The sequence below is a fragment of the Sceloporus undulatus genome, chromosome 2 (assembly GCF_019175285.1).
Source record: "Sceloporus undulatus isolate JIND9_A2432 ecotype Alabama chromosome 2, SceUnd_v1.1, whole genome shotgun sequence".
Lineage (NCBI taxonomy): Eukaryota > Metazoa > Chordata > Lepidosauria > Squamata > Phrynosomatidae > Sceloporus > Sceloporus undulatus.
The window spans coordinates 289,052,911-289,068,166 of NC_056523.1; the positions used below are offsets into that span (position 1 = coordinate 289,052,911).

The following is a 15,256-nucleotide window of genomic DNA, read 5'->3' on the forward strand; positions in this document are numbered from 1 at the left end:
AAAAGTTGAAGTAAAAATCCAATGGGACTTCTGGATTGAAACTGATAAATAATTAGAAAATAATATGCCAGATGTGTTTGAGAAGAAAAGAGCCTGAGTTATGGACATGGCAGCCCTAGGGAACAGCAGAATCAAAGACAATGAGAGGGAAAAGATGATGAAATATCGAGACCTACAGACTGAGATCCAGCATTTCTGAGAAAAGAAAACACCTGTGGTTCCAGTAGTGATAGGCACTCAGGGAGCAATTTCAAACTGACTGACAAAACGTCTGAATGAAATTGCAAAACATAGGATCACAAAAAACATAATTACAAAAAGCAGCTCTGTGGAACGTGCCACATTTTCTAGATTCTTGGATGCAGTCTGAATCATTGATGGTCCAAAGTTCCAGTTAGTTACACCTGATAAATCATGAAGCCAAATGTTGTTTGCAATTATTATTATTAATGAGTGAATGATGAATAAGAGATTCTGATTATATCTCCAATTATTGGAGAACTTACATTTGAATTGTAACTCCAAGAATCTTCTAGCAAGCATGGACTGTAGTCCAAAAAGTGACTATGGCTGCTGCCTCACTGCAGAATCAGTGCAGTTTGACACTTTTAAAAATGTTATGGCTCCATCCTGTGGCATCCTGGGATTTGTAATTTGTTGTGGTACCATAGCTCTCTGACAATGAGGGCTACATATCTCACAAAATTACAAATCCCAGACTTCCATTGCATTAAGCCATGGCGATGTCAAATTGCATTAATTCTGCAGTGTAGACGAGGCCTATATTGTGTAAAAAGCCCCTACAAGTAAAGGAAGCTCCCAACTATAAACTTTAGGCTAAAGATGTTAGTACAGTGGAGCCTCATTGCCATCCATGGATTTAAGTATCCACAGATAGCAAGCCTCATTGTCCCCAAAGGTGGCACATGTATGTGGCCGCACCACCATTAAGATTAATGGGATTTGAGGTCCCCTATTTTTTGGGGAGGGGGGGGGGGGGGGCTGGAACAGATTCTCCCGACAGATACCAAGGTTTGATTGTAGTAATAGTGAGGACAGAAGGGGCAGTACAACTTTAATATTAGACATTAGGTAGAGCAAGGCTGCAGCCTCAGGCAGCAGGTGTAGGGGGTGGAGAGCATATAGCTGTGGCAAGGCATTGGAACATAGAACTTACAGTATGTTCAGTGTGGCTCTCCCTGCTACCCATAACCTGGTACGCTGACCTCAGTATTTATTTTATTTATTTATTGTGGTATTTATATAGGCTGGTATCTTGTTACCATTTCTTAAGTAAAATTCAACTATCCGTCTGGTTGTATTCTTTATATACAGAACCATCATATTCATTGTCTCAGGCAGCAAAATATTTTGAATTGGTCCTGGTTTTGGGAGGAGGGCTAAACTCATGACATCACTGTCCCTTTCATCATCAAAAACAATATTGTGGGCTTGGAAAAGGTGCAGAAAAGGGCAGCAAGTGGCTGGAAAACTCCTGTGATAAAAGGTTATATTGTTTGGGCTATTTAACTTAGAAGTATGGTCAGTAAGTTGGAATATGACAGATTAATATAAAATAATTAATGATATGTTGGAAGTGGCTCGAAAGAGAGTTTCCTCCCTTTCTCATAATACTTGAACCTATTGTAAATTGAAGCTAAATTTTTATTATCCCCTCTGTTGTAAACCGCTCGGATTCCCAGTGATTGGGCGGTATATAAATAAAACTTATTATTATTATTATTATTATTAAATGATAGGAGATTCAGGATAGATAAAATACTAGGACAGACAAGCACTCCTTCAAACTTTAAACATGAACCGTAGAATTCACTACCATAAGATGTGGTGATAATTACCAACACTGATTAAAAGAATGAGTGGAGGCTCTAAATGACTGTGTGTTTGTATTTGCCTTCAAATTGACCATCAACCTATGGCAACCCCATGAATTTCATTGGGGTTTTTCTGGGCAAGGAATACTCAAAGGTAGTTTTTCCAGTTCCATCCTCTGAAATAGAGCCTACAGCACCAGGGATTCATTGATGATCTTCTATACATGTACTAACCAGAGCTGACCCTGCTTGGCTTCCAAGATCAGATGGGATCTGGTGCCTTTAGGGTATGCAGGCTATACTAAAAACCACTACAGAGATTTATATATTTCCTGTAACCAACTCTCAATGTGGGGATGCTTTTGAAAAGTGCTAGGAAACATCAGCTGTTCTAGAATGCTGCAGCCAAACTGTTGATGGTTTCTAGTTACAGGAAACTCATGGTGCCTTCACCACATTCTGTTTTTAGGTACAATTCAACGTGCAGATTATGATCTTTAAAGCACTGTATGATGTGAGTCCACATTGTTTGAAAAAACATATTCTCCTGTCAGCCTCTCCAGGTTTTGATATTTTTGGTGGGGAGGGCCTTCTCTCAGAGACATACATGGTGGGATAAGATAGGGCCTTGTTGGTGGCTGCTTCCTCGATGGAACTCCCTTTTGTGGAAAGCTGGGCTGAACTTCTCCCTGTTCTTCTGCTGGTACCTTTTTATTTAGTCAGGGAGTTGCTGGCTACTGAAGAAGGGGCTTTGCTGATCAACTCATTGAATAATGAGACCAGACACAGAGAACTGGGTTGTAAAATGTGCAACTTTATTAAAACTCAACCTATTTAATTTTATTTCTTTGAGAACTGCAAGCCCAGGCGGGAGAACCTTGTGTAGGAACAGCTGGCGGATGGTCTGCTCCAAGACCAATTCCCCAGCTTTCAAAGGGTGAAAACACCTGAGCCCTAATGGCAATCCATAATTTGGCTTGCTCCCCGGCTGGCCCTTATCCGGAAGGCCAACCCAAGACTCCCCCACTTAACTCTCAAGACTTAAGTGAGAGTTTAAATCTCAGGCCAGCCCCAAGGCAAGACTCTGTCCCTTTGTGTTTAGTCTCAAGACGTAAACCTCAGTTCCAGAGACTCACCTTCACCCTTTAGGAGTGTGCCAAGGTGTTCACCGAAATGTCTATCTCCCCCCGCCTATGCCATGAAGCCTATTTATGACCACGCCCTAAGCCAATTGTCCAATTCCTCAATTAACAGTGTAGGGTAGGCAAAAAACCCTTGGATAAACCAGGGCAAAAATTCCTACCCCACCCCGAAGTGACCAGAATGAATCTCACACTGTTGTCGAGGTGGGAGGGTGGGCCAGCGATCAAGGCAAGTGACAGGGAGATCAGGCAGGAGAGCCTCAAGCAGGCTAAGCTCTGCCCACTCCCTGCTAATAGCCACAGAAGCGCGCCGTTTTTATTTAAATTTCTGGTCTCTCCAATGAGAGGCCAGCAAAGCCTTCTCCCAGGACCAATAGGTCGGGAGAAGTATTTAATGTACAGGTGCTGCATTTTTATTTCTGTTTTTTTAATTGTTCTTAGTCCAATTTTGTTTTACTATTATAATTTGTCTAACTGGATTTTAATACTACAATTGCCTTTTTTAAAAAGTTAATCTTATGTGCAGCCTTGAGTTATGGTCTTGAAATGAAGATAATTTCTTATCTTATAATGTTTTATTCCAGTTCAGCTGCATTCTCCATTTGAAGCTTATAAGAAAACTTCAAATCCTTCCACCTTCTTTGCTGCAGCCAGACTTTCTGCTATGCTGAATGGAAGTGATGAGGTTTACGCAAACCGCATGGTAGTGGATCAAGTAAGATTGACAGACTTATATGTATGCTAATTCTGTATTTCATATCCTGGGCCTGTTAATGGATGAACTTATTGAAGAAAATAGATCCGTCAGAATCATTATAAAATTATATTGCAACCTGAAGTACAATCAGTTTCAGTGAAGTTTTATACAATTGTACTATTGTTTGTGACCATCCCTTCTTAACTCATGCTCATGCAGACCTAATACTTTATTTTTATAAACTTGGTGCTCAGATATCCTTTTGACAGAAAGGGGAAAGATTAACATTCAAAATATTAATTAAGCAGAATCATAAGAACCATACCTCAAGCCAGGTCTTTTGTGGTGCACCTTTCTAGTACCTCAAACCATTTTTTCTGGTGGCAATTAATTTAAATTCTTGGTAGTCATATTCAACAAATGTATTTTACAAAACAGAAACTTGCTTGCAGTAAATTTATCAGTTATTCTTTTAACTCTAATTTATGGTTCCTGCCTCTGTTTTTCTTTCAGCATACAGAGCTTGGAACTATGAAGTTACATGTAATGTGGCTACTTACAATGAACTATTTTAAAATATGAGGCAGGCATTATAAACTTAAATGTTAAAAGTAATGATGAATATGAATAAGATTTCTTCCTTGTAACATTTTCCAATTACTTTTTAAAATCTTGTATTAAGGGTATCTTTGGGCTTTTTAGAAGTACTTTGACATACGTCTTCAAGTTCTTTGCCATTCTGTTATCAATTATAAGGGCTTTTTAAAAAGAAATAAAAATGACCTAAAAGTAATGAGCTTTGACATAGGTAACGCTGCAAATACCACTTTTGTTACAATGTAGTGAGTAAATGGTACTGACCTGCTTCCTTAATTGACTGCTTCTTTAAAAATTATAATGAGTAAGTGGAACAAATTATATCTTAAAAATTCAGCTTTCAACCTCTGTGATCAGCTATCTAGTGAGTGAATGATGGAAAAATATCTCCCACACATGCATATTGTCTATCTCTCTCTTATGCATTTGAATATCACTGACTTGTCTGCCTCTCTCTTTCTCATTCCCTCTCTCCAGCCTAAAGTAACTACGTGTCTTGTTCATAACTGCTACAAGTACATATATAATGCAGGAATTTCCATATCTGATAAAAGGAAAACATCTTATTTCAATTCTTTAGGTGTGATATGAAACTGAAGATCAAATCTCAGTTGTGGTACTAAAGAGCTCAGACAAATAAGTGGTAATAATAATAAACAAAAAATCATAAATGCGTACCATTAGTTTTGATTTTCTTTCCATGTTATTGCACTTTTTCTTTCTGTGGATTTACTACACCCCATTCTGCTTCTGTTGGTCGCAGATGTTTCTTATAGTGTCTGGATGCCCGCTTACCTTACTTTTGAATGCTTGGGAATCAACTAAAGTGAAACAAAAGAAATCAATAAAAGAAACCAGCTGTTTTCTCCCTAATACGATCTGTTTATTTAAGCACAATACGAGTCATACTCTCTGCACTTCTCACTAGATTGTATTCTTGCACAGGGCCCATCTGGCCAGTATTTTGTGGGAATGCTGACTTAAGCTCAGACCTCAGGTACAAATAGAGATAAGTACTTGTACCTGAACAAGTTCAGATAGATCACATGAATCTATGGAAATTCCCTAAGTGTTGACTTTCCATGTTCCCATTGATTCAGTTGCTCTACTGTAGTTGGGACAAAGAGAGAGAGAGAGAGAGAGATTTAGGCTGCATCCACACTGCAGAAATAATCCAGGCTGACACCACTTTAGCTGTCATGGCTCAATACTGTGGAATCCTGGGAATTGTTGTTTTGTGAGATATTTAGCCTTCTCTGTCCGAAAGCTCTGGTGCTACTACAAACTCATGGAATCCATATGATTGAACCATGGCAGTTAAAGATGTGTCAACCTGAATCATTTCTGTAGTGCACATGCATCCTTAAGTCTTTTGATATATAGAAGGATATAAATAAGTAGCCCACAGCACTTCAGCAAACTACATTCAGAATCAGTTGTTTTTAATCGTTTGTAAATACCACTAAGTTGGTGTGATGTTATATTTTAGATGGAAGATGCTGGTGTCCAGTGTGATGATGTTGGCCACTCTGCATCTGAAACATACACAGATGTCATAGACCCAAATGATGACCCAGAAGCCCTTGCCAGTAGCATGAACCGAAACAATCCATCACCTTTCCTTCAGTCTAATTTGGATGCAGCAGATTCATGCACACCTCTCAAGAAGACACTCACATTTGCCAATCAACGAAATCAACGCTATTCCATCATGAAAAAAAGAAGGTAAGGAACTGGCTTTGATAGTATTGTTATGAAAAGAATCCTTTTCAGACTAGGCACATGAAAAGGATAACTATAACAAGGGAACTATCAAAGGGTTTCTCCTGAAGAAAATAAAGTAATGATTATATTAGACCATGGTGGACAAATTTGCAGGGCTCCTGGAGACTCCAGTTTGGTCCCATACCATGTGGGGGTCACATGGTTTGTTTTAGGCTGAAGTAGGATTTTTCTTGAAGTGATCTTTGCTAATTTCTTGGTTCAGAAACGGGCCTGTCCTGGGAGGAGGCTTTTTGAGTAAAAAAATGCTTCTTTATAAAAATGTTGCAGCTCTCCCAGCACTGCGCATGCAGACCCCAGAACTTGAGCAATTGCCTACCCCCTGGTTTAAACCATTGGTTTGTGATGACTTCTTTGTGAAGCATCCAAAAGATACTCCCCACTGTCAAAATTACCAGTGAAATAACCCTGATAATGTAGTTGCTGATTCTCGAAGCACCGCAGTTTGCTTGCTTGTTGCCTATTCTCCTGCCCATGCTTGCTGCTTTCTACTTTTCTTTGTCCTGAGTAAAACCTGAGAAAGGTTTGCATCTGAAAGCTGCTCAGTGCTGGAATATGCTTTGTTACTGCCCTGTACAATAATCCAGGCAGCTGGGAGTGCTGAAAAGTCAGCTCTGCAAATCTTTCTAGTTATGGTCACTGCTGTGGGATGGCAGCTTTAACCTCATCTTCACCTCTAGTAACATTCAGTATCATTGGAGCATCTTTGAGACTAATTGAAAGAAAGACACTGGCAGCATGAGCTTTCGTAGACTTCAGCCTGCTTCTTCGATGCATTTGGAGGAAGTAGACTGAAGTCTATGAAAGCTTATGCTGCCAATTTCTTTCTTTCAGTTAGTCTCAAAGGTGCTACAAGATTTCTCACATACTGATTCTACAAACAAACAAGGCTATATCTTTGAATTCAGTATCATTGTGATCAGAGGGAGGCTAAAGTGTTTCCTCTACTCCAGAAAATCTCTGTAAAGTTTGAGTGGATGATATGGATAAATGTTTACACATAACATGAAAGTGCAAGCACTAGTTTGGGTCCCCATGCCTACTAACTTAGAGCAGGTGGGGACTTTGGCTTTCCTGACTGGTTTAGACAGATCTTTGAAAACCCGGTGGCCATGTTAGCTGGGAGATTATGGGAACTGTAATCTCCAAAAGTAACTTTTCCAAGATTTGGGTTTACACTTTGCACCGCCTCATTTTGTACCCCTACAGCGAATTAAAAATAATTTAATTGTTCTTGGGAGGGTGTTGGGAACAGAGGTTAGAGAACCTAAGGATGGCACAGTTTAATTTTAATTTTGCATAATTATACTGGTTTGTTTGCACTTTTAATTTTTTCTGTGTATGTCCTTAGTTCCAGTCTCGATGACTTGGATGTAGACAATGGAGCTGAAAGAATTTCTAACCAGTCCCATAACTGCTACCCTTTAATGTCCTTCAACACGCCTGTAGCCTTGAGTCGAAGGGGTGTTTTAGGTTCTTCAGAGACAGCCACTGAACTGGATTTTAACATGAGCAGGGCTGAATCACTTCCTTTGTCCAGCAATCTGCAGTCAAAGGTATTTATTGTTGTTGGTTCTCTACAAAATTAATAATAACTGAGATTACTTTACTGATATGAGATCCTATCCATAGTTAATAATTCCATAAACATTGTCGAGCCATTCTTTCAGCAGTTGGTTAGAGTACAGAATTAAAGAATTCTTCATAAGTACAATAACCATACAGAAAATAAAGTGTGGATCTAGTTTTGCAAAACTCCTTTTTTATTTTATTTTTTAAAAAATACTATGAAGGTTAAAAAAGAGATGGAAAAAATTGGATTTTGGCTGCAGTTGCTAAAAATCAGTTCTCTAAATTAATGAATATCTTCTAGGAATCAGTGTTGTCTGGAATCCGATCTCGTTCATACTCTTACACTTCACCTAAAGTCTTACCTCGGAAACCCTACTTTCCACAGGACTTATGTGATTCAAATGATGGTGAGTGTTAAACTATTTTTGCTTTCTATGCTCTTTTATTTTTACAGCAATCTGGAATTGGCATCCTTTATTTTTTCTGATAGTGAATTTCCTGGGGATATGTTTAGTGTGCCTGTTTGAATAAAGCTGGATTTCCTAGGGAAGAAAATTCAAATTGCTTGCACTGCATTATGCCACTCTCTTTAAAACGGGGCTCTCTTTGAAAAGAGAAGCATTACAATACAAAAATTCTCTGTAGATGTTTAAAATCTGTAAATAATAAAAACAGTGGGGGGAAGGGGCAGGCTTCCTATGTATTAATTGAATGAAGCTTGTAGTTCCCATGTTGTTGGTCTGTGAATCCACTCCAGGGTTGTTGTTGTTGTTGTTGTTGTTGTTGCTGCTGCTTCTTCTTCTTCTTCTTCTTCTTCTTCTTCTTCAGCTTTATTTTTAAAGTGCTTAAATTTACACAGTGCTGTACATACAATCAATTAAAATAGATAAAATAAACCTGCCTATGGTGTACATTCTACCAAAATAATTAAACATAATACACATTAATACATCTTATCCAACAATAAAATATAGCAGACAACAATTAAATACATCTTAACACTCAAACAATAAAATATTGCAGACAACAATTAAAATAACATTGGATAACAATCATATAATGTATGGGAACATTTCCCTGAAGAGTATGGTCTTTAACTCAGTTTTGAAGCTGGTTAAAGAGTTGATGAACCATACTTGTGCGGGGAGGAGGTTCCAGGAGTGAGGGGCAGCAAGTGAAAATGGGTTTTAAGGAATTCAAAGTGCTAACCCTACTCCTAATAGGTTTAGTACCTTGGATAGTTCATTTGCTATGATACAAGCCTGGAATGGAGTCACTGCTCTACTGACATGGGAGGCATTAGCTGCCACTGAGTGATCGACTCCTCTGCACATATCCAAGGATATTGTACATAGGTATAGGGTCTCCATGTGCTTTACATTTGTACAGCCAAAATAGCATCCCAAAATAATCACAATTGTGTGTATGTATTAGAGAGAGGGACTATTGATTTGATTTAAAAAAAAAAGACATTTCAGCCATTGTTAGCATGCAACAACTGAACATATTTTAGAATGGGAATCCAGTGCTTCAGAAGAATTAGTGAAAATGGTGGTATAATTACTTTAAACCTTTAAAATCTTTTTTGTAGATCAACAAGCATTCAGCTTGTCTGAACAGCCAGACAAAAGGTATGTTTTTCATTTTCAACACATGTTTATAAATATATATAATTCTTTTGATATAAGCAATAGCAATCAAACAACTACAACACTTTTAACACCAATAATTATAACGTAATAAAACTATCCCAAAACAAATCTGATGATAGCTGCATAAAGTACCACACCTCATTTACATAAAATTAAGGTTTCACATTCAAATTAGGAATGTGAAATTTCATTATTTATTCTCATCTTGTTTTGTGACGTATGTTTCCAATAACACAGTCATAATCTCTTTGAACCTAAGTGGACATGCACAGCATAATGAATGATTTACTGGTGGCATTTTAGGATTCAGGAAGAAGAATGGACTAAGTACCTTATGCCTACAAAATCAGAATCTGAAAAATATAAAGTCAGTCGTACGTTCAGCTTTTTGATGAACAGAATGGCCAGTACACGAAATAAATCCAAGGTAATTTGAGATGATGTTGCTACATTACAACATTCTTTAAATGAGAAGGACTTCTATTACTATCAGTTGGCAGACAGAACCATAGCCTGAAAGTGTGGAAAAATTACATTTTTGGACTACAGTATCTAGAATCCCTCAACAAGCATGTCCAGTAGCTACTCTGGTTGAGGACATTCTAGGAGTTGTAGTTGGAAAAGTAACTTTTCAAAGCTTTATGCTTCTTTCTGTTTATCAGCAGAAAATGAAAAGTCTCTGTTTTTAAATGCTTTGGATGATCTTATTTAGTACAAATTTCTGTTGTCTACTGACAGCAGTATTTGTAATGTGGGCACAGTAAAAACTGTGTTCTTCTCTCATCTAAAGTCTGAATGGAACAATCCTCTCTACAACCCACTGATAGCTGTTGCCTACTGTGGATGGTTTTGCAGAGGGCTTAGACACAAGATGGAGGCAACTGCATCTAGTTAACTACAGAGCATCCTCCCATGAAATATCTGAGTACACTTTGTAGCTTCTCCCACAGAGGGCTGTATCACTGCTTCCAACTTACTCTATAACAAATTTTAATGTATTGTAATGTTCATAAGAAAAATCCAACATCCCTTTTTTGTTTGTGGTTCATTTGTTGCTAGTAGACATGACAGCAGCTAACTACTGTATATGCTCGACTATAAATCAGCCTCATGTATAAGTCAAGGGCAAGTTTTGTGGCCAAAATTATGGATTTTGGCAAGACCTGTGAATAGGTCAAATGTAAAACTTGGAGGCTTCTGTAACGAACAACTTTTCTATTGTGGCAGGTGCTTGGAACTTTCGTTATCCCACTGCTGCCACCAATTTATGCAACGTACTCCACCCCAACCTACTTCTATTCCGTCTTTAACATACAGTAGCGTGTTGTTGTGTTTTGAACACTCAGGCCAAGCAGTTTCTTCAAACAATAATACACGTTTATTTGAATAACAGAAGTATATTAAGTAGTTTTGAAGAACAGTTGTTATTGTATCTTTACTTGGCAAATTAGTTACAAATATCTCACTACTCTCTCTCAGTAGTAAACCAAAGTCAGCCACTCAGGCTATGGTATCCCTCAGCATATTAATCAACCAAGACCCCTCTTCCAGAGTCTGGCTAACCCTGAGTCTCTCACTACAAGACTCTCAATTGGACTACTGTCTCTTCTTGAGACCACTAGACCCTCTCTTGGTCTGTAATCAAAACCCACTCTCTCAAATTATTGTTCCCTCAGGAACTTCTGGAACACAGTCCTCTCTTGGACTCTACTGTTCCCCAACTGAACACCAGCTTCATCCTTCAGGATTCCAAACCCTAACTGACTCAACCCAACTGCCAAGCGGAATCTTCAAACTCCTCAGCCAGCACCTGATTGGCTTAGGGTCTCTGGCTTCTGATTGGCTGGTTTGTGAGTCAGTTCATCACAGCTTCTTCAGTGTGTGTATGCGAGTAGCAAGAGGGAAGTAGCAATCAGTACGAGGCTTCAGTGTTTCAGCCTTCAGTCAGGGGTGGGAGAGGGACAGTTAAACAAACTGCAATCAATCAGTCACCAAGGACTCTATCTGCTTGGATCAGTACAGAAAGAAACTGGGAAATCTGAAAGAGCTGCTATCCCATTACCATACTGACCCGTAAATAAGTCAACCTAGGATTTTGGGGTCAATTTTTGGGCATAAAGTTTTGGACTTATAGACAAGTATATACAGTAAGTAGCTAATGCTAAGTAGAAAAAGTGGGATTTGAAAAGTCAACATAACCCAGTGGAGGAGACAGAAAAGCATCTACTTTATAGATTTGGTAATAAGTGGATGGTGATCTATAGTACATTGTTCTACAAAACCAAAAAAGTGGAGAGCAGACAGTGGAAAAATTGCATGGAGTCTGACAAGTTCCATGTCTATTTAATGGGGCTATGGGTGACTAAAGAAAGGTAGAATTGTCCCTGAGTGTACTGATACTGTATCATTTTGGCAGCTAAACAAACCTGTTTTAATTCATTTCCTCCCATTTTGGTTATAAAGGCCAAAAATAAAGAAGTAAAAGAGAAGGAGAAATTTAACAGGCACCAATTTGTTTCTGGGACTTTCACTGGAGTAATGCCATGTTTTGCCTGTGAGAAAGCACTTTTGGGGAAAGAGTCCTTGCAGTGTTCTTGTAAGTAACTACACATTTATCCAACACTTACAGTACCTCAACATTATCTAGAAATTTTCCTAATGCAAAAGCTTAAGGCTTCTTGAGAAACCCACAAATAACCCCTCCATACCATCTGAATTGAGAATAATAATAAAACACAGGCCTATGACTAACATCTTCAATTCCCCCCTCTCCTGTATGGTTTTTAATATCTTGTCTGATGAAGAAGCCAGTACAGCTTTGAAAGCTTGCAACATGTAGATTGTACATTTTGGTTGTTCCAATAAAGGTATCACTGTTTGGTGGCTTTTGGATATTACTGGACTACAATTTCTTCTGTACACATTTGCTCCTCAAAATATTTACAGAAAGTTGCTTGTATTTTGTTTGTGGATCCAGATCTTGCTGTAGTTATCGAAATCAGCAGATCTTAAGCTATTCATGCTTTCAGCTCCCATTCTGCTCCTTCAACTGCTTCTTTGCAGGGGCCAAGGAAACTCTGGTTGTGACATTATCATATGCATTTTCTTTAACTAAATATTACTCAAGTGAAGTGTTGAGGAAATGCAGGAATTTTAACTTTTAATGGCAGCTACACCTGCTTTGGTTTTTGATTCAAAACATATTTATTTTTTCAGCATAATATGGAACATTGATTGTACCTTTTGCCCATTCAGATGGTCTTTGAAGAAAATAATGAGTCATCATAGCTGGAGAACAGACTAAAGCACAGATGAGATTTATCTAGAAATGAACTTTTAGGACAATGCTTTATAAACTTTACATTTAGAAAGCACCTTTCTGTTTTTCCTTCTTTCTTACAGATTGCAATGCCATTGTGCATAAAAATTGTAAGGAATGTGCTCCTGCATGTACAAAGGTAAATTTTAAAATCTTTGGAAGATAACATCGTTATGCTATTTTCTGATATTCCTTTTTTGCACTCAGTCCATACTGTCACTTTCTTTTGTGCATGATAAAGCACCTCAAAATGGTTGTTATATAATTACATACTTCATGATGTCATTAATGACTAAAAGAATAATTCCATTTAAATAATAACTGTTGCTGTTCAGCAGAAAACCAATCCATGTACTACATAAAATCAAAGATACTGCAAATAAATAAATATTACAGGTTAATTTTAGTTAGATTAGTTGCTACTGCAGAATAAAATAGCTACTGTGGTAGTCTGTCATTCAGACTTAATGCTTTTTAACTTTTCTACTCTATATTGTTTGAAATGTTCTGTTTTAATTTATATTGTAAGCCACTTCAACTCCTGTTCAGAAGAAAAATGAGCTATAAATAAATAAATAAATAAATAAATAAAATTTTTTGTATGTCTAATGTTCTTATATGGGAAATTCCATTCATGGATCTCTCAAGTAAATTTCTCAGATTTTAATAATAAGAATTAGCCACCTTTCTTTCTTTCTTTCTTTCTTTCCCTCCCTCCCTCCCTCCCTCTGTAATGGGCTGAGAGTAGGGAGCTGTATGGAATACAATTAGCACAGCTGGGGTGATGCATTATGAAGTATAGGACCCGTGGAGTAATAAGCTTAAAAATAGTGTGGTTGTCGATAACATTAAAGTGTGATCAAACATTAACATTAATATGAATGCATTTTTATTTATCAGAAAAGCCAAGATAAGTGCCAAATGAAGAACAGGATGCAAACTGTCCAGACAAGTAAGTGTTGTATTAAGAAAGCTAAGAGATATAAATCCATATTTTTCATTTGGGGGCAATGAACATAAGATATAATAATCTGGTTAAGTAGTGCCCATTCTGGGAGATCTCCTTGCACTCACAGAAGGAACCAAGATTCAGCTGGGCCACCCTCCTGGAAGGAGAAGGCAGAGAAGACAGCTTTGCTAGTTTCTTTCTGTAGCCACCTCACATGCAGCTCCACAAGGTCTCCTGACACACACTCCTTGATTAACTATTTGAGAGACACAGAAGCATGGCAAGGGCTGCATAGGAAGGAGAATTTGAAAAGCATTCCTTTCTCCTTCAGTGGGAGAGTCCCATGGACAAAACTTGGCCCGTAGATTCTGGATTGAGAATGGCAGCAAATCAAAATACAATAGAGTAACTGTTTTATACAGCTTCCCATGATATGTGAGTTTAACTTGAACACCTGTGAGTCTGTGGCCATGTTTAAATAATCCTCTAAATCAGAAGTGGGCAATTGTGACTATCTAGATGCTTTTGAACTGCAATTCCTACAATTCTTCACCTATGTCTTGGCTGATGGGTATTGTAACCCAGAAACATCTGGAAAGTCACAGGATTTCCTCTCCTATTTTATACTATAGTTGGGGATATTGGATACGTGTTGCAGGCATTTATGCTCCTTCCCCCTACTTTCTTTGTCTCTCCCATGCACAACTCCCTCCATGATAACTGTCATCCTTAGCCTGTGAGGGAATGAAGAGGCAGGCCCAGTTCCAGCTAGCCTGAAGAAAGAGAGCCCTCCCTCTATGATAACTGTCATCCTTCAGCCTGTGAAAGAGTGAACAGGCAGGGCCAGCTCCACCAGGGCTAGCCTGAACAAAGACAGCCCTCCCTCCATATTAACTGTCATCCTATGGCCGGCGAGGGAGTGAACAGGCAGGCCCAGCTCCACCAGGGCTAGCCTGAAGAAAGAGAGCCATCCCTCCATGATAACTGTCATCCTTCAGCCTGTGAAGGAGTGAACAGGCAGGCCCAGCTCCACCAGGGCTAGCCTGAAGGTAAAGAGTCCTCCCTCCATGATAACTGTAATCCTTTAGCCTGTGAGGGAGTGACCAGGCAGGCCCAGCTCCACCAGTGCTAGCCTGAAGATAGAGAGACCTCCCTCCATGATAGCTGTCATCCTTCAGCCTGTGAAGGAGTGACCAGGCAGGCCCAGCTCCACCAGGGCTAGCCTGAAGAAAGATAGCCCTCCCTCCATGATAACTGTCATCCTTCAGCCTGTGAAGGAGTGACCAGGCAGGCCCAGGTCCACCAGGGCTAGTCTGAAGAAAGAGAGCTCTCCCTCCATAATAACTGTCATCCTTCGGCCTGTAAAGCAGTAACCAGGTAGGCCCAGCTCCACCAGGGCTAGCCTGAAGAAATAGAGCCCTCCTTCCATGATAACTGTCATCTTTCAGCCTGTGAGGGAGTGACCAGGCAGGCCCAGCTCCACCAGGGCAAGTCTGAAGATAGAGAGCCCTCCCTTCATGATAACTGTCATCCTTCAGCCTGCGAGGGAGAGACCAGGCAGGCCCAGCTCCATCAGGGCTAGCCTGAAGAAAGAAAGCCGTCCTTCTGTGATAACTGTCATCCTTCAGTCTGTGAAGGAGTGACCAGGCAGGCCCAGCTCCACCAGGGCTAGGCTGAGGATAGAAAAACCTCCCTCCGTGATATCTGTCGT

General features: G+C 39.2%; 1 protein-coding gene and 1 pseudogene across 9 annotated transcripts in view; one reads left to right on the forward strand and one right to left on the reverse strand.

The window, feature by feature from the left end:
• LOC121920665 overlaps nt 1-15,256 on the reverse strand; it is a 1,182,487-nt pseudogene that overhangs the window by 402,904 nt on the left and 764,327 nt on the right.
• The window catches only part of ARHGEF28 (Rho guanine nucleotide exchange factor 28), a 257,884-nt gene that overhangs the window by 167,305 nt on the left and 75,323 nt on the right, over nt 1-15,256 (forward strand). For all 9 annotated transcript variants that reach the window (XM_042448458.1, XM_042448457.1, XM_042448461.1 and 6 more), the window contains 9 exons: nt 3,562-3,692; nt 5,761-5,996; nt 7,405-7,609; nt 7,927-8,032; nt 9,217-9,256; nt 9,581-9,704; nt 11,741-11,873; nt 12,680-12,735; nt 13,497-13,548. In XM_042448458.1, coding sequence (XP_042304392.1) covers nt 3,562-3,692; nt 5,761-5,996; nt 7,405-7,609; nt 7,927-8,032; nt 9,217-9,256; nt 9,581-9,704; nt 11,741-11,873; nt 12,680-12,735; nt 13,497-13,548 — 1,083 coding nt within the window. The remainder of the gene's footprint in view (nt 1-3,561; nt 3,693-5,760; nt 5,997-7,404; nt 7,610-7,926; nt 8,033-9,216; nt 9,257-9,580; nt 9,705-11,740; nt 11,874-12,679; nt 12,736-13,496; nt 13,549-15,256) is intronic.